Source organism: Etheostoma spectabile, chromosome 4, assembly GCF_008692095.1.
Source record: "Etheostoma spectabile isolate EspeVRDwgs_2016 chromosome 4, UIUC_Espe_1.0, whole genome shotgun sequence".
Classification (NCBI taxonomy): Eukaryota; Metazoa; Chordata; class Actinopteri; order Perciformes; family Percidae; genus Etheostoma; species Etheostoma spectabile.
This window is the reverse complement of record NC_045736.1, coordinates 23,204,098-23,223,762: the sequence shown is the minus strand read 5'-3', so window position 1 is coordinate 23,223,762 and position 19,665 is coordinate 23,204,098. Positions and strand designations below refer to the sequence as shown.

Genomic DNA, 19,665 nt, shown 5'->3' with positions numbered 1-19,665 from the left:
ATTCATAATGCATTAGCTATCACTTCACCTTTGCGCTAACAACAACTGGTCCCGGTGGGGAGAGGAAAGTGCTGATGTGGCGTTTGGCGAGGCCTTAACAATAAGAGGGAGGCAAAAAAAAATGCTAACTGCCTCCTCTGAGCAGTAGCCCCCCCCCATGCCCTTTTAGTTAGCCTTCCTCGAGCTCAGCAAGAAAAAGCTGTCGCCAGACACCCCCCTGGAGTCACTAACTCGCACACACCACACACACACACACACACACACACACACACACAACACACACACACACACACACACACACACACACCACACACACACACAACACACACACACACACACACACACACACACACAGATATGTACACATTTTCCATTATGGACCTCTTTTCCTTCTTCCACTTCTGTTGTGTGTGACTGTGTGAATTTGGTTGAATAAAGTGAGCTCATTTGTCTAGAAACACCTGCATGCCTGTGTGTTTGTGTTCAGTTCCACTGTTGATTGAAACTACCATTACGTTTAATAAGTTGTGACTAAAAGCACCTGAGGGCTGAAACAAGGCTTATAAATAATGTGTCTATTAATACCAATTTGCCTGCGAGGGCCTCGGCCGGATTTGGCAAGGAAATAAATGAGCGAGCTGTATTTAAGACACAAGGTCAAAATGTGCCCAAACGGAAGAATATCACTGGATCACCATCATGAAATGAAATAGCTGGAGAAACACAGGTGGTGTGTGTGTGTGTGTGTGTGTGTGTGGTGTGTGTGTGTGTGTGTGTGTGTGTCTTGAGAAAAGACAGGTTGGTGATATGTTTTGTAAGTTTAATTAATGCACAGTAAGATGGCATTATGCCAAATGCTTGAGGTGTTCCAACTGCGGTTCAACATCTTGTCACCTTTTAATAACAAGTAACTGTTCTCAGACTCTCCTGTGTGCATACAAACGCACACCCTCAAGTCAAAGGGAGGAAATAGAGAGATTACATGCAAATACAAAGTTACTATGTATCACTACATTTGTGACAGTGATTTGATTTATTTTCTAAACATACAAACTGGAAACCTCCACAATCTAATCCTAAACAGTAATCTTAAAGCAAACATAAAACCTAATCCACAAACCAAATCCTAGAAGTGACTAATCATTAATCTGTTGCCAAAAAGTTCCTACATAAGTATTAAAAAGTACACGAGCAAGTACAAGCTAAATACCACTAAGATAAATGAGAATGACAGTGATGCTGGCTGCCAAGTTGTGTTGTTATTTATGTGCTACAAACCGGTTTAGCCAGTTGACATACTTTAAAAAGATATCTGTATCTCTACTGACAGGGAGCTTTCAAGTTGTAGAAGTTAGATTTGTTTCTATGAATCATACTTATGTGACTAATTAAAAAGGTGTTAGAGGCATTTTACTGAAGTTATAACAAGGAGTTAAAAATAGTTCCCCGGGGGCAACACAGGCCACATTCAAAGCAACAACAGGCTGCCTACTTTTCTACTGTGTGCAATGTTTAGTTTCTCTATAAATTTCATGTACATGGTCAACACTTTATGAGGTAAAAAGAAAGAGTCAGCTGTTTAAAAGGTATAGCAGTTAATTTAACATTACATCAACAATCACATTTTAACGCAGGTCAGGATGCAGAGGGGGCTGGGACACTTCCGTGTTCAAGATTTCAACAACTGAATTTCAGAAAATGGTAGTTCTGAATACCATGGTCTCTTTAAGATTGAGCATGTTAAGTCTTTACAAGGCATAATTAAATGCACAACCTAGTTACACTGAAAAAGTCTCAAATGAAAGTAACTACAGACATCTTCACGGTTGTAAACACCCACAAAAAGCCCCAAGGCCAGACCACACATTTGTCCACAGTCTCCATTCTCTACAAAAGCTCTCAAAGGGAAAATGCACAGATGAGTGGTGATTGTGCCAGTAATTGTTTTTAAAAACTTGTGACACTTATGTCCTACATTCAAAAAACTAAACTGATACCTAATTAAGTGTCAATAGAGTAGATCTGATCACTGATCATCAGTTCAAGCTTTGATAATAACGTGAAAATAACCCTTGGTAGAGCACAACCTAGATTCTATTTTAGAGTGAATTTTCCCTTTGAGTGTCTGGGGTGACAAAAGGCTCCTGAGCTGAATGTGTAACCATTCATGTGGGTGCTTTCACTCCAACATGATCAACTGACTCATATCTAAACACTTCCTTCACAATTATCTACGATACAATGGAAGGGTACCTGGGTAAATTAATGTGTGTGTGTGTGTGTGTGTGTTACTTACCATTGTGGAGGACACACATCACCACAGTGAGGGTCTCTGGAGCCCAAACACTCCCCACAAGTGGTGTACTGCTCGCAGCTTTCCACTGGAACTCTCACCACCTAGGGGTAGAAGGGGGGGGGGGGGGGGGGGGGGGGGGGGGGGGGGAGCACAAGGACAAAATAATTAGTATCCTTGTTGTAATCAAACTTGTAAAATGAGCATAATATTCAGCTGGGTTGAGATGAGCATTTGACAGCTTATCAGACTGATTCAATTCTACAGTCAGAGTGTGTGTTTGTGTCTATGTGTGTGTTGCTGAGATTGAAGGAGAGCTAGTCTGTGAGGAGTGTGTGTATATTTGTGCATGCGTGTGCTCTAGTGAGCAATTCCAGTCCAGCGGTGTGTGACAGCCTCCAGTGAAGCGTGTATAGGAGAGGCTTTGCAATGCATGCTGGGACACCTGACAGGTGGCCGTGGTAACAGTGCTGTGATTGACAGGTGACCTCAAAAACCAATGGGAGGCAGAGGAGCAGAAGGACAGACCCCCAGTTTGTGTGTGTGTGTGTGTGTGTGTGTGTGTGGTGTGTGTGTGTGTGTGTGTGTGTGTGTTCATGTGGACATGTATGAGAGAGAGAGTGGATTAAAGTAGAGAGCCTGTAGTGCAACAAGACATTAGTGCATCTATGTGACAAGACTTGGAGTGTGTTTGTCAGTCATTCATGGCCAGACTGGATGTGCGAGCTTGGTGATAGCCTACATATGTTGCCTAAGAAACACAATCAAGTGCTTAAGACAGACCTCACTCCTGCTAAATGTGACATACCAATGGGTCTGAAAGTGTGTGTATTTCAAGATGTTCGCGAGAGATGCAAGCGCGTTTAACAGTGTGACAGACAGATTGCTAGCATATGTATAGAATGCCAGTGTGCGATGAAGTAGGCATGTGTGTTTGCGTGCACATTGTGTCAGCGCCATATTCAACTTTTCTTCACCAATGGGCCCCAAGTTGATGAACTGCTTGATCTCCATTTGTGTGTGTGTGTGTTGTGTGTGTGTGTGTGGTGTGTGTGTGGTGTGTTGTGTGTGTGTGTGGTGTGTGTGGTGTGTGTGTGTGTGTGTGTATCAACATTGCCACAGCAGGCTAGTTTTTAAATCATGCAGCAGAGAGTGAGCCAGCCGATTAGTAATTAACAGCATTCAACAACCCTATCCTTGGGTAAGCGTGGACCCCGTCCAAGTAATATGTGGTAGGCCTGCACGATTAATCGTTATAAAATCCCAATCTCGATTCACCCTGTTCACGATTTAATTTTTTTAAATGAATTCAATTTTTTAAAAAAAATATTAGAATACAAATTAAAATTGGTTTTAAAGACCTCCCAAGCGCTGCAATGCTCTCCCTTCTCTTCATTTAGGCCTCTATGTTTACAGACTTGTGGTGATTTGCAATGTGCTACAGGTGCCAAAAAAACAAACTATGTTTGGTTAAAATTATCGAGTAAAGGTCCTTAGTCTTTGTCTTTGTCTTTCATAGAGCAATTAACGTTATATCTTTCCAACTATGACATTTCAGCAGAGAGTGAGCCAGCCGATTAGTAAGTAGTGTTTTCAAAGTGTAGTGCAGGGAAATAAGATCCGCCATGAGCATGGTCTATTTTATATAGAAAATTACCCGGACGTTTTATTTTGTTTCTGTGCTGGACCTCCTGTCCCGCACTATCAACCGTGTGCTGAATTTCTGCAAAGCTCTTTGAGTCCGGCAAAAATAGAAGCTCTGCGTATCTAAGCCGGAGGGCTGCGGATCGCCGGAGCTGGCACGGAGTCATTCCGCAGTCCGTGAAAAATACCCACATTGACTTTATTGGAAACCTAACGACTCTGACGCTGTTCCGGAATGGATCCACAGCCGTTACACATCCTGTGGGAATGGGGGGTGACCTAGCTTAAAAGGAGAACGCCAAGCCTCCTTTCCCCGAAACAGAAGCTAACCTCGGTAACGTTACAGTCATGGATGTATGGATACGTAGGGTCAGCAGCATGACTTAAAACAACAGCAGGACAGAGAATGCTACAGGCGTGCTTTCACCGGCGACCCGATGAAGGGTTAGTGAATACGCAGGAACACCAAAAGCGGGAGGGAACATGGGTTAATATGTGGATTAATACTGGGATGTCTACACAGCTGGGAACCAAAGTTCAAAACACCTGTTAATGTCTGTCTTCTTTAGTCTGTCGGCCATTTAGGTCACACGCCAAACACATTCTGCACTCACTGCGGCTTCTTGTGTAGACTGTTTACATATCTGTGCTCATCATCATACGTACATTACATGTACTGGTGTTATTGTTGAATACATTGTGAATACATATTTTCTAAAATGTTTTTGCTTAGTTATTATTACACAATACTTTTTCTGACCTTTTCAATTCCCCGACCTATAACCCATATTACAAAAGACTAAACTAATAAAAACTAAACTAAAACTAAGCATTTTCAAAAAAAACTAAACTAGCAAACCTGCTTTAAAAACTAATTAAAACTAAACTGAATTTGAAAACAAAAAGCCAAAATGAAATAAAAATAAAAACTAATGAAAAATGCAAAACTATAATAACCTTGGTTTGGTAGTGACAATTTGTTTTGTTTTGTCATGGTCAAAAAAAATCATACCAATTCTAAGCAAAACAAATTGTGATTTGTATATTTCCCCGGATTGTGCAGGCCTAGTACGTGGGGACTAAAGCAGCGACTGGCCCAGTGGAGCCTGAGCCTAGGGATGGGAGGGGAGTGACAGAGATATGTATGAAGGAATAAAAGAAAAAGAAAAAAACATAAGCAAGAAAGAGAGCAGAGGCCTGAGGTAGGAGATAAAGCTGGTTAGTTGCAGGACGAAAACCAGGCGGACAAAGGAACGCAACGCTGAAATATTAAACTGAGGCCCGGTTTCCTCTGTAAGCTTTGAACAACACAGATATGAGATAAGTATGACATGGTGGAACTCATCTATGCTCTGAAATATATTGTATCAGACTGGCCTTGGGGCTTTTTTTACATAGCAATACTGCTCAAGCAGTGGGCAGACAGACAAAAACACTTGGCACTGAGTGCCAACAATCCCCCTTTTTTCTTTTTTCTTTTCTATATTTCCTTTTCCCCACTATGCATTTGGTTATTTCCATTACTATCTATGCTCCCTCTGCTACTTTATCTGCCCCACAATCTTCTCTCCTAGATTCATCCTTCTTTAAGCATCCCATTCATTCTACAGACTTCAGTACAGTAGCTTCATAGCTGGCTAGCCACCCAGAGAGAGAAATACAGATGAAATGATGCAAACAAGCAATGGTGGGGACGGGATGGGGAAGAGAAGGAGGTGGTCATCTACTGAAAGTGCTGGCTGGATGGATGAATAGAGGAAAAGAGAGGTGTAATGGAAGACACACACTGGGAGAATCGTTGAAGACATTGTGCTGAGTAGATGGGATATGGTTTCAGACGGCTGCTATGTGTCATTGTCAGAACGAGTGTGAGTCTAGTTTTCATCTGAAAGGAGAGCTGAAAGAAGGATGGAACAAGGGATTGGTGCGTCTTAGATAATTTGAGGATGACAGAGGGGGAAAAACGAGTGTGAATGAATGTGCAGATAATGGACTGGATGTCTTTCAAATAGTTTATGATTCAACAAAAAAAGACAAAATGGAGAGAAGGAGCAAGAATGGCTTGTTCCTCAAAAACATCACAGACACAGACCAATTCCTCTCTTCTCCATAAATCATCATGTCTGTGATTAAGGGCAATGGTCCACATAAATCATACTATCTCTATAGGTCCTTCGTGAGCAAGCATAACCTTATCACTGCCCTGTGTAATGATAGATATGGACTATTGTAACAATTGTTCCTGTACTATTAGTAATAAAGACACTGTGGGCTCTATTCAGTGGGAGTGGCATACAGCTGTTGATGTGGTAGGGGGCTATGATGGTTTTTTTTCTCAGTGGGGATATAAAATGCTTTACCGAAGCCGGGAATGCATTTGTATAACTGCATGTAGATCGAAAAAATGTGTGGCTGCATGTGAGTTGGGAATACTGCTTACCCACAGACCCACATATACACACTCCCTCGCTGTCTCCCTCTTTCTGTCTCTCTCGATGGCTCTTTTAATGAATGCCAATTCCCGACAATGTGCCACATTACTCCTTTAAATGACCTTATAAACCAAGGCCGCCATCTCCTCTCTCTTGCCATCTCCTTATTTACAATAACATCCACCGCAGTAACTCAATTCTCCTTGCTCGCTCTCTCTTCCAGTGTTGTCAGCCCTCTACCCCGACCATATCGCAACGCCATGACATCTCCTTTCTGCTATAAACTTTCCACCTTTCCTCTCCAATCTGTTTTTACAGAGCGCTATCACCTGCCTTTAAACGTCCAGCTAACAGGCTTTGCGACGGTCACCCCCAAAACCCAAAGGACCTGTAAAGCTTTCAACGTAGCTTTTCATTGATTGTTAAATCTTCAGACATAAAGGGATCAGCCTTGTTGCAGCTTCTTTTTTTAACATTCAAACACAGGGGGAGTCTATAGTAAAGGAGAAGAGGAGTGGGGCATAATGGAAATGTCTACTAGAAGACAGCCTCTTTTACGGGTTACACTGAGCTAAGGGGAAGAAATCACAGTTTATATTCAGTTATTTTTAGATTCTGGATGAGACTGCATCATAAATTAGCAATACCCATGCCTCCTTGAACAACTATCACGGAACCTGTTGCGCTTAACATTTAACACCTGATTTTGGCAAAATTGTGTAGCTCAGCAACAAATAGTAGTGAAATTTGGTTTTATTGCAAGGGTCAAAGTGTAGGACATCACTTTAAGAAAAGAGTGCACATACACAATCAGCTTTCCATAGATACATTTAGGAAAACTGTGTGCATTTGGGGGAAAAAGTCACATGCTCAGATTGCAGAGAAAAACTCATAAATTTGTGGCTCTATTTATTGCTCACCTCTTTTCACCCAAAACTTGCTCTGTAATCTTAACTAGCTGTGGTTGAGCAGAAAAAATAGTCCAATTGAAACAAAAAAATGTGATTTAACCAGTAGCTGACAGAATGAGCAGACAGCAAGGGGAGAAGGATGAGGAAGATGAGGAAAGGCTATAACCTGTCATCATGCCTTCATCATTCCCCTATCGCCTCCTCGCTGTAAACTGACATTAACCACACATGCATTATTTCAACAACCGTCAATCATCTTCCTGTGGTCTAATCTGTGCTAGCAGTAAAAACCCATGTGCGTGAAAAGAAGATCAATATCTACCAGCACAGGCATTAAATGCCCTAAAATGATACTGAATATCACACAGAAATAAAAATAAAAAGACATACAACTTACTGGAATTGTTTGTTAGTTTGCAACTGTAGCTCAAAATGTGTTGTGGTTGTCACGAGAAATGGTACTTTGATACCAAAATTCAAAAAAATGTGACGGTATTACATTTTTTAACACTACCAAAGATACTGGGGGAATCCTCCACACCTGACGGGGGGCCGTATATAAGCCTCACGTTACAAGTGTTCTAGTCTGCTGCTAAATGCTTTAGAAGAAGAAGAACGCCAACCACCAAAAAAACCCTCATCTTCGTGCACAATGGCGGCTTGACTGCAATCAGCCTCTGGCTTTACTGTACATCTATAGCATCGGCTTTCACTAATTCACTTGGAGCTCCCAAACAGAATGTAAGCCTTTTTCTCTCTGCCAATGTCGGTCATAGCCTAATGTTAGCTCCGTTAGCTGACATTAGCTAACTTTAGCACTTGTTTTAGCAGACCGCTACAGTATAATGTCAGTTACAAAGTTGAAACAAAAATTACACTGAAATAAAGAGTGATATGAAGGAGGAGATGGGATTTAATTTTTGCCGTGAATGGCTGGTAAACTGACATCCGTAGCTGCCACTATTGACGATTTTTTTCATAATGTTCAAATGTTTAAATAAAAGGAATTACTGTTTAAGTATTATTGTTTTTTTCCCTAGTCATCACTGTGTAGTGAGAGTAATTCATGATGCCACCTTCTACTTTGGCATCATTGTGTGGTTCCTACAATTATTCATTAGAAATGGTAGGTCACCCAGTAGTGGTCCGGCAATCCCTAAGGCGTAGTGCAGAAATGTGTCCCTCAACAGGGTGTCCATGTAAGTGAGCCAGTTCGCCCAGTGCTGAAATACCTGCTCAGGGGGCGCTGTATCAAAGGCTGCGTTAGCATGTGTGCATTGACTGGATTGTAAGGGGCTTAGGAGATCAATGACTGGCTAGGAGCTCCAAGTGTTGACTGATTGGAGATAAGCAGCAAAGCAAACAAGACTCGCAGAGTCTGGGACCGAAAAGGAGAGGTGCTGAAAGACGGGTGAAGAGATGGAGGATGCGCAAAGGTTGTGTAGTAGGAGAAATGAAAAGTGAAGAAAAGCAATCACATCATTGTGTTCCATCAAAAAATCATCTGCTGTCACGTTCAATTTGCTGAATTGTGCCTTGATACAAAATCGCTGTTACACTGCAGAGATGTTATTGACCGATCTGACCATTGTGGTCAACTCAAATTGTTTGCCGCTGACCTGTTTTAGTGAATTAGGTCTTTATGTGTCATAGCAAAAGAAAATAGTGCTCACTGTAATCTCTTGCTTTCGCTCTCAAAACTCAGTCCCTGCAGAATGTTTTTGCACCCGCTGTCCTCCCTGCCTTTCTCACCATCTTTATCTCTCTGATATTGTATTTTGTCTGCCATTTCTCACTTCCAATCAGCTCTCCATCTCTTTCGCATCTTTAATTTATCTTTTTATCCTCTTTCTTCAGCACTGGGCTCAATTATTCGTTTGCTCCATTGTTTTTCCTTTTTTGAAATACTTATCTCTTCTTCTTTACTCCATGCTGGTGAATACAAGAGGCTGATCAAACAGCTTATTTAGTTGTCCTTTGTGTATGCACATATCATGAGTTCAAGGCCATTCAAGTTGAAAATTCAAATTCCCTTCTCCTTGAAAACTAGGGCAGGTTGATATGGGGAAACTCCAATATCATATTTTTGACCACTGACCTCGATAACAATATCACAACGATATGTAAGGTTGACAATTGGTGCTTTTCCAAAATATTGACACAATGAGATTTGTGATAAATAATCAAATAATGATTGACAAACAATCATCAAAAAATACCACCTGCAAAAATAACCTCAAGAAATGTCAAAAGAAGTTGTCACTTTTTCTTTCAAAAGTAAAGAGAATTTAAAAAAAAAACATGTATGAAACAAGTGCAACAATTATGACAGGCTAAAAAACGAAATAAAAAAGAGATAACCTAGAATAAGTAAAAAAAGAAGAAAAAAAAGACTAACAACTTTGAGAAATAAAGATGTGATCACTCATCACACGGACATTCCCATTAAATCTTCCAAAGAGAGCTAATAGCAAACTATAGGTCACCACACTGTCTCACTCTTTGTGTAGCAATTTGTCCATAATACTCTGGCCCTCATGAGAGAGAGACTGACAGAAAAAGAGAAGAGAGAGAAAGTGGAATAGGAGTGCAAAAGAAGAAAACTGAGACAGAGACAAAGGACGAGACGGAAATTGAAAAACGGCAGAAAACAAAGAATTGGAACAAAGACACTGTATAGAGAGAGAGAGAGAGAGAGAGAGAGACAGAGAGAGAGAGAGAGAGAGAGAGAGAGAGAGAGAGAGAGACAGAGAGAGGTAAATGTGACCAGCTAAGGTAGACAGGCCTAGGGGTCGTCTAATTAAGTGAGGATGGGAGAGGCCGGCGGTCTGGTAAATGACTCTGTCACTTTAGTAAATGGACTTGGTGAGGAGTGAGGAGCTACAAATCTGGCATTTCCATTAGCACTGCCAGGCGACCCACCACCATATACACATACAGAGAGAAACAGAGGAGAGAAAGAGGGCGAAAAAGAGGAAAAATGCTGCTTTTCTTTATTTGCTCTGACAGGAAGTCGCTGTGTGGAAGTCATGGCCGGTAGGTGTTTCGATAGATAGGGATTGTTGAAAGCTGGCAAAAAAACTGAGCGGAATAAACAAAATTTGTCTGATTGACTTTGTATGTATGCGGTCATTCAAAATTACTGCCAGGACAATTAACAGGAGCTTTTGAAATATTACAACTGCAAATAAGAGAGAATGGATTGAGACGAATCAATATGCTTTTTTTAAAGATATTTTTTGGGGTATTTTAGACTTTTATATAGGACAGCTATAGAGATAGGGAATGACATGCAGAAAGGGCCAAGAGTCCAGAGTCAAGTAGAAGGCCTTAATATATGGGCGCCTGCTATACAAGGTGAGCTACCCAAGCGCCCATCAATCAAAGTTACATCCAAACATTCTAAAGATATGTGAAAACATATCGATTGATCATATCTGATCAACAGTTGTCATGTTTTTCTGTGCCATGATCTGATGTTGCCATATGTCTTGATTGCACTGATAGAAGAAAATACTTTACAAACTAACAGACAACCATAATTCTGTAAGTTGGACATTATGATTATTATTAGTCAACTAATCAATAAGGCAGAAAAGTAAAGGGGTAAGTGCAGCAACCTAGTACTGCAGATTGCTCAAAGGTGATGCAGAAGAGGAAGAGATGTCCTGACTCTCTTTGGTCTCTATTATGGATCAAACTTTAAACATGCTGGATCCTACATTTCCCATAACACATCTAAACAGCCTCTTTCATTAGACTCTCCTTGCCTGGTAAATGCCAAAGTATTTTGAGCTTAATGGTTCTAGTTTGTAACAAAGGCTTTCCATAGGAAAATGTTAGTCTCCAAGCCTGAGTAAAGACATCCCTTATCACATTGTTAGGGCTATTTTTTAGTAGCACTCCCTATGGCAAGTAAACTGATCATCATGCCCCTTTAATCTTCAACAAATTTGATAAAAGGACTTATTTCGCTTCACTCATTTATCTAGCAAAAATGGCAAACATTTGCCTCTTTCAGCTTCTCAAATGTGAGCATTTGCTGCCAAGCAAAATCTCTGTAGGTTTTAGACAGTTGGTTGAACAAAGCAAGCACTCAGAAGAAGTCACCTTGGGTTGAGGAAGCTTGTGATGGATGTTTATCATATTTTATAGACAAACAGATTCACTGAAAAAACAATATTTATAAAACATAAAAAATAATTATTAGTTACATGTAAAATGTCTTTCCAACTGTATTTATCAGTATCATGTTCTTTCTTTTTGTGCTTTCCAACAGTGACTGGAAGTAACTTTTAAACAGCGGTTCCCCCATTCGATACTTTATAACTGAGTCTGACAACGCCTGCTGTGCATGAATTTGAAAAGAAATTTGACTTAAATTCAAAACAATTCCCTGTGCTGTCATGCATGAGTGACACTTCATTGTTCTTCCAAGTGTGACAGGTGGTTAAGGCACAGAACCGAATACAGCGACTTGCCACTTGGAGAGGCTCTGCGGGCCATGGCAGCTTTTGATTGGCCTCATCCAATGACAATCAGTCAAGACCACATCTTCCCGCCCCAATCACTGTCAAGCAACAGGAGGACCGATTGCACAGCCGATTGATAGTGATTGAGAAAAAAGGGGAGGAGGGGGAGATGGAGAGAGAAAGAACCATTAACCTCCCTATCCATCTCACCCTCTTTTCTAACCCTATCAGTCTGTTCTATCACGCCATCCTTTGGGAAAAGACAGCGGAGTAAAACAGAGTGAGATGAGAGAAAGACAGAGCTATCTAGTGACAGCTAGACTTCCATTAGGACTGATAGCATCACGCCAAAGACAAGTGTCTGAGCCCACTTTTCTGATGGGGCACGCACACATTTAATCGAGTACATACTCTCTTTTTTTAAGGGAAAAACCACAAGAGAGAAGGATAGGACTGGAAAGAGGGAAGTGAGAGAAAAGGGCAGGAAATGCAATTAAGAGTAAAAGAGAGAGAAGTGAAGTTTGAGATATTAAGAGACATGGAAACCATCCCTCTCTGGCTAATGATGGGATCTTGGTCAGTCTCCTCACATGTCTGCCACTGTTAGAAGGAATGAGCATCTTTTAATTCATTTTTTTTCCCCTTTCGTCATCTCACAGACAGGAGGGGAGTAGGGCTGTAATTACAAAGTATTCTTATTCTTGATTCATCTGACAATTATTTTCAATTAACCAGTTAATTTTCCTCTATTCTCTACAAATTTGACTGTTTTTATACACACAGCCAATGTACCCAACTGACAGTACAGGCATTTGCCGTTACAAAAAAGGACCAACGGTCTGTAAATGTGGACATTTACAGACATGTTGAGTGTGCAGTAATGTATGAGTAACATTATTGTGTATGTTATGAGTGTGTGTGTGTGTGTGCGTATGTATGTATGTGCTTGGTCCTGTGCTGAGGAAGGGGCTATAATGGTTTGAACTCTTGTAATTGAGTGCCACCAGCACTTTTCCCTTCTAGACACTGTACTCCCTTCTACGCATCGCTGCATCAGCTCTCTTAACATTTACATAACTATGACCACCTCCTTGCTCAAAGTGTGTGTTAGTGTGTGTTTGTGTGTGTGTGTGTGTGTGTGTGTGTGTGTTGTGTGTGGTGTGTGTGTGTGTGTGTGTGCGTCACGCAAAAACTCATTCAAGCTTTACACTGTCAAGAAAAAGATAAAGCTGGAGTTGTGCTCATAAATCTAAATGAACAGGTCGGATGCTTAAGGCGTTTTCACACTTGTAGTTCATTTGCTTTGGTCTGAATCAGTTGGTGAGTTGGTAAAAGAAAGTAAGTAAATACAGGAACAAGGTCCTGTGTTCTTGACAAGTGTATATGTCTTGCATCTAAATGGTCAAACCAGCTCATTTCCTTTAAATGATCAGACATCGTTTGAGACGTTACTACGTCTTTTCTGATCACCTAGACCTTGCTCTGCTCTGCTCTGCCGGCGTCTGTCTCCAACTTTAGCGGCAGCTGGTTTGACCACGGAGATATGCGAGTGACGGACGGCAAGCTTGACCGCAGCCCATTTCTGTGATAGAAACACTGCAAGCTGCTACAGTTTGCTGCTCTGCTGCATCACAGACTGGTAAACACACCTGACTACAGGAGACATTAGCTCAGACTGTGGAGTTTGTGTAGTTGGTGCGGTATGAGCACGGATCATGTTCTCACCACAAACGAACCGCTCCAGAGTTCGATTGAAAGTGTACCGAGAGCACCTCTTCAAGCAGGTCTCGGTACGCTTGTTTGGTCCGCTTTTGGTGCACACCCGACTGTGATTTCCGCGTTCTCACCTGCCCAAACAAACCGCACCAGCGGGGCAAACAAACTCTAGCTCGATTCAACCGAACTAAAGGCTGTCGGTGTGAAAATGACCTTAGCGGGATCGGTAGCTGAATGAAACTGAAGAAAATACATAATAAAAACTGGGGGGGGAAAGATCCCTCTCTTCTAAATCTGTTCAAGCATTTATAATACATCACATTTCCTGCGTGCTACAAGTACGACCGGAGTGATGAAACAAAGTGTCAGCCAACAATGGCTGATGTTTAAACGCCGCATTATGCACTTGTTAACTTCGGGTGTTCTATAGTCAGCCAGAGTTTGATAAATTATGGAAAATAAATCTTTGAGCTACTTAGAACTGACTGATTAGCTGTATCCAGTTCACTAAAATGTCAGTCTTGATTGATACAACCAGCTGCTTATTATGTGTGTTGATGTCAGTTTGTGCTAATGGGTTTGCTAACGAGATTGGCAACGAACCAGTAATATGTGAATGTAAACAGATTGACACACAAACACAAACGCACACACAGGATTGATGTCAGACGAAACCCTATGGGTAAGATATTACTTGATGAGGCCTTGTTGAGCCAAAAACACAATAGAGACCATTGTTTGCTATTGTAGTAACTCAAAGCAACATCTTGTGAATGGAATGTGTGTGTGTGTGTGTGGTGTGTGTGGTGTGTGTGTGTGTGTGTGTGTGTGTGTGTGTGTTGTGGTGTGTGCTTGGTGTGTGTGTGTGTGTGTGTGTGTGTGTGTGTGTGTGTGTGTGTGTGTGTGTGTGTTGTGTGTGTGTTGTGTGTTCATGAATGCAGATTCCTTGAGGGATGAGAGTCTTGTTGAAATGTGGGGGGGAAATCTCTATGAGATGCTGAATGGATAGTCAGGCAATTGTGTTAGTCCACCCACACAATACACACTTACACACACGTATGTTTGAATACTGAGTGTATGTGCAAATGCAGATTCAAAGACATGCAGATGAGGTTGAATCAATGTACGAGCACATGAAACACCACTAGTACAAATTGCAATTGAGACACATATGCTTGTATGCGCACGCACGCACGCACGCACGCACGCACGCACGCAGCAGCACGCACGCACGCACGCACGCACTTCAATAAAGGTTGTCTCATACATACACATAATATAAAATTTCCCTCCACTTTACCAAGCCCTCCAAGTCTTGTCTGTTTCCAGGAGGCCCGCAATCGCTCCAACCACAGTCCCCCCTTCCCACACCAGAGGAGATGAATATTCATGCTTTCAGCAATTAGCAAGCACCGCACTCCACACCGCTATCATATGCATGGCTGCTATCAAAGACACAAGGAAGTGCATGTCCGTGTGTGTATGTCACTATGAGGCTGAGTATGTGTACAAAGACAGCAAGAATGGCAGCTGTGACACCAAGTTCAATCACAGCGTTCTACCTTTGTGGCTACAAAACAGAAACGATTTGATGACGGAAAGTCTTGACTGAGCCAAGACAATGCGATGATTTCCCGCAGTGTTTGCACAGAGAGAGATGCATCAAAAAGTTAGTGTTGAATCAAAGAGTGACATTGTTCTTAGTGAACTTTTTGACATTACTTGTGAAAAAAAGTAACTTTAGCTAACAATCAGAGAGCAAGTATTTCCTTAGTCAGACCAAAATAACAGTTTTGGGATATGTCTAGGGCAGTTGTGTGTGTGTGTGTGTGTGTGTGTGTGTGTGTGTGTGTGTGTGTGTGTGTGTGTGTGTGTGTGTGTGTGTGTGTGTGTGTGTGAGTGCTGGTGCGTGCAGAGTTGAGAGACTGGATCCTTATTTATTATGTCAATACATCTAAAAGCTGGTACCGACCTTTACCAATGGGCACACAGTAACAGATACACATATTATACAACATCAGCGACAGTAAAACATAAAATGACTTAAATTTGATATAATAAAAATACTGTCCCTCAACACAAATGCATACACATAAACACACACAGCAGGCCGTCTTCTCCTGCTGTCATATCCTCCATTGATAATAATGACAGTGATGAATATGGCTGGAAAAGAGCGAGTCATAAATCACTGGGCCTCGCCCCTAACTCTGACTCACCGCCTGGTTCTTCATTGTTGTGTGTGTGTGTGTGTGTGTGTGTGTGTGTGTGTGTGTGGTGTGTGTGTGTGTGTGTGCGTGTGCGTGTGTGTGTGTGTGTGTGTGTGTGTGTCTTTTATAGACAGAGAGAGAAAGGGAACGAGAGAAGGGAGGACTTGTCGTGGGCTACGCATCAGTGGATATGTCCAGTGACACCTTAATGTGCTTGGCTTGTCTGAAGAACCCCGCCGGCAACCAGCCACAACCACCCCCCACCCCACACACACACACACAACACACACACACACACACACACACACACACACACACAGCTGTTTACTTGTGGGATGGGAGCAGGGCTGTGTGTATCTATTTCATGAGAGGATTCTTCATGTACTGTCTATACTTACTAGTGTGTGTGTGTGTGTGTGTGTGTGGTGTCTGATTGTGTGGTACAGTGACACCCTGCTCCAGCTCAAAACCAGGCCCCTACCACCATCAATTCCCCAATTTCCACCTCTGCCTCCTTTACGAAAGAGACTGTGTGCATGTGTGTTTGTGTGTCAGAGAGAGAGAGAGAGAGAGAAAGAGGAGGAGAGAGAATGAGAGGAGAAGAGAGAGAGAGAGAAAAGAGGGGTGCAGCAGCGATAGTAGGAGATCATTAAAAACATGGGAATGGGATCAGTAGAAGGCAGTAGAGAAGGGAGGACTCAATTTGGCTTAGAAGGATACATGGGAGCATTGTGTGTGTGTGTGTGTGTGTGTGTGTGTGTGTGTGTGTGGTGGTGTGTGTGTGTGTGTTTGTTGTGTGTTGTGTGTGTGTGTGTATGTGTGTGTAGGGGTTTTGCGTGCATGAATTTATAAAAGTAGGGATAGCAGGATAGATGAAGGGCAGAGGGATAAAGATGAGGGTAGGATGGAGGGCGAAAGACGGGAATTGCCCCCACTAGTCATTAGTGCTGAAAAGGGGGTTTAGCTAGGAGGACTGGCAACCGCAGCCCCCCGTTCTGCTTAACCTGAGCCTGCTAACCATTAGTGGGGATCAAACACACAGCGAGATGAAGGTGTATGCGTGAGAGAGAGAATGTATGTGAACATGATGGGGGGAGTTCTGAAGAAAAGGGTATGATGTGAGGTAGATGAAGACAGAACATCCTTGAGTGTAAATGGTTGCATGGGTGTGTCCCTCATGCCCTTAGCCGCTCTAGCTGCAAACATAAAGTGGAGCAGGCCACCAAGTCACAAAAACAGTGACCCTCAGTTATGAAACATGTGTATGACCTAAAGCAGGTGTAGTACGGGCATACAACAATTCCTACGCAAAGCAAGGCATTTATTAATTTGAACGTGAGCGTAGGCTGCGAGAAAAATCTCACGTCTGATCTGACCTCGTGTACACAAGTTTTCAAATCAGTGTGGACTTGAGGTGCAGCATATAATTAGTTTACCAGGAGAAGTCATCAGTTGATCACTTTTTAGCAAAGGTAGATGTGGCTCTTTTAGAAGACCTCTATGCGCCGGTACAACAGTGCACATGGTCACGGTGATGGCCACAAGTGAACGATTTCTATCTGCCATTGGCCGACATATTTCGGCTTGTATTTCCAGCCCCTCCCCTCACAGCTTACAGTAGCCCGTCTCTGACTAATGACAAAAACACAAGTAAAATAAAATAACACTGCAAAAACTCTGATACTGTGTGTTTATTTAAATATAGGTACACTTACATGTAGGCCTGAGAGATTGCAATATAATCCTGTTTATTACTATTAGACTATAACATACATATGTTAAGGATGTATAAATTAAATAAACTTCACATGGAGTCTGATTTACTGCGGCAACACTGTTGACCTCATCAGTGATCTCTTTAATAATAATAATTCATTATATTTATATAGCGCTTTGTCATAGACACTCAAAGCACTTTCCATTCTGCATTCTTCCTACTGCTTTCAATACCAGTTTTTAGGCTGTCAAATAGTACACACATTAGTGCAAATAAACCTAATGTCAGGGTTTCAATCTCCACCTCTGAAAAGTGACGCTTCTTAGCCGGATTATGTCTGGCCATGTCGTAAATTGTAGGGGCGAGGCCTCAAAACAGAGTATATATTGGGGCGTGATATTTAAATTACAATCGTTTCCTGCCGCTGCACTTAGCAATGTACAACAATTCTTACGCTCTGATTGTGTGATACGAACGTTTCATAAATCCCACGTGAAGCCTGTCGTAAAATGATTTCTGCGCTCATATCTGCGCTGGTTTCTACACTAGATAGATAAATGAGGGCCAATGTCAAACAAAAACTCCATCACATATATGTGTAGACATCACAAGGCAAGTAACACTAGGGTTAAAAGCTAATGCTACTTCCAACTGGCCCATGTGATGATTTATCTACCATACAGCGTGATTTTCTTTGATAATCCTGATTCAGTAATTGAGATTAAATTTATGAAAATAATTAAACTGAACCGACATAATTGGTAAAATTGCATTTCTTCTTTGCAGTTCATCACCTCCCTTCTAACGACTTGTGGGGCAGGCACAAGTATCATTATGTAGACAAGTGAATCAGGTCAAAAAGTGTATAACAATAGAGGAAAAGGAAAAAGGATTTCATTTTATGGCCATGCTTTAGTTTAGCAGGCTACGGAATCAACTCGCCTTGCCTTAAACAACTTTCACTAAACAGACCTCAGACACATATCTCACCCTTTTTAATCAGACAAGCATTTTCCAAAGCCCGTTTTAGATCTATTAAATACAGACATATTCCCATCATGTACAGCCCCACTTTCCACCACCCCCAGCCCTCCCTCCATCTCTGCTTCCTTCACTCACCACACTAATGAGACAGAAAAACAAGGGGAGCAGCTGGGCCTGGGGAGCAACAGAGATGCGACACGCTCTACTTTGCCTCCCCCCCCCCAACTCAGCATCAAAGTAGACACAGCCCTCACCAGTAGTGGGGCTGGTAATGACCACAGGCACACACACACACACACACACACACACACACGTAACCTATAACACTCCGTGTGTGTGTGTGTGTGTGTGTGTGTGTGTGTGTGTGTAATTTCTTGCTTATTAGCGAACCATCATGGCTGTTATGTGTGTAGCTGGTGTGTGTGTGTTTGTATGTGTGTGTGTGTGTGTGTGTGTGTGTGTGTATGTGGATGAGTTGTTGCGATTGTACAGGGTAGGAGGGTTTATATATAATATATACATTGATGGCTAATGAGGGTGAGATCTGAACAGTTGGTACTAGACTGCTGTGGTGGACATAACAATTGCATTGGTGTAAATGTATGTGATGTTGACCCAAATAAAACTGTTGTTAACGAGGCATTGTAAGCCCCATACCTGTGCCGTATTGAGGCATGCTGGATATGGAGGCTAATGATGATACATGCACTCATCATAACAGCACACATACAGCCTGTGTTTACCACATGTTAGAATGTCACACATTTGATTCTGATTCCATGTGACTTGTTATGTAGTCTAGTATCATTAATATGAGTAGAGTAGTATGTAGTCATTTGTTCTCGCACCACAGCTGCACAAAAAAAGATATATTCAGTGTATGTGGAGTTTTTGTGTTCATGCATGTCTTAATGTGTGCATATTTGTGTGTGCATTTCCAACACTGAACTCACCTGTCTGTCAGTCAGCGTGTAGATGTACTGCTGGTCTGGGCTGAACAGCATGTCTCTCAGTAAGGGACTTCCTCCCTCGCTTACAGTCACCTTCTCGTAGAGCACCGCTGGACGGTTGGGACTCACAGAGTTTACCAAGATCTACAGAGGAAAATAAAATTCTTATAATCAACACTCTTATAAGAATCTTTTAAAAGTACTTGAACATATCCAAAGTGTTAGTCAATTTCAATTCAATTTTATTCATAGTATCAAATCATAACAAGATTTACAAACAGAACTATGATCCTGCAGCAATTAGTGTATCTTGAAAGGTTTTATCAGGTACTATCT

At 41.8% G+C, this 19,665-nt stretch overlaps 1 protein-coding gene across 1 annotated transcript in view; it reads right to left on the bottom strand.

Annotated features, from left to right (window-relative positions):
• The window catches only part of plxna1b (plexin A1b), a 203,582-nt gene that overhangs the window by 91,508 nt on the left and 92,409 nt on the right, over positions 1-19,665 (bottom strand). The window contains 2 exon segments of the mRNA XM_032513838.1: positions 2,297-2,397; positions 19,333-19,473. Coding sequence (XP_032369729.1) covers positions 2,297-2,397; positions 19,333-19,473 — 242 coding nt within the window.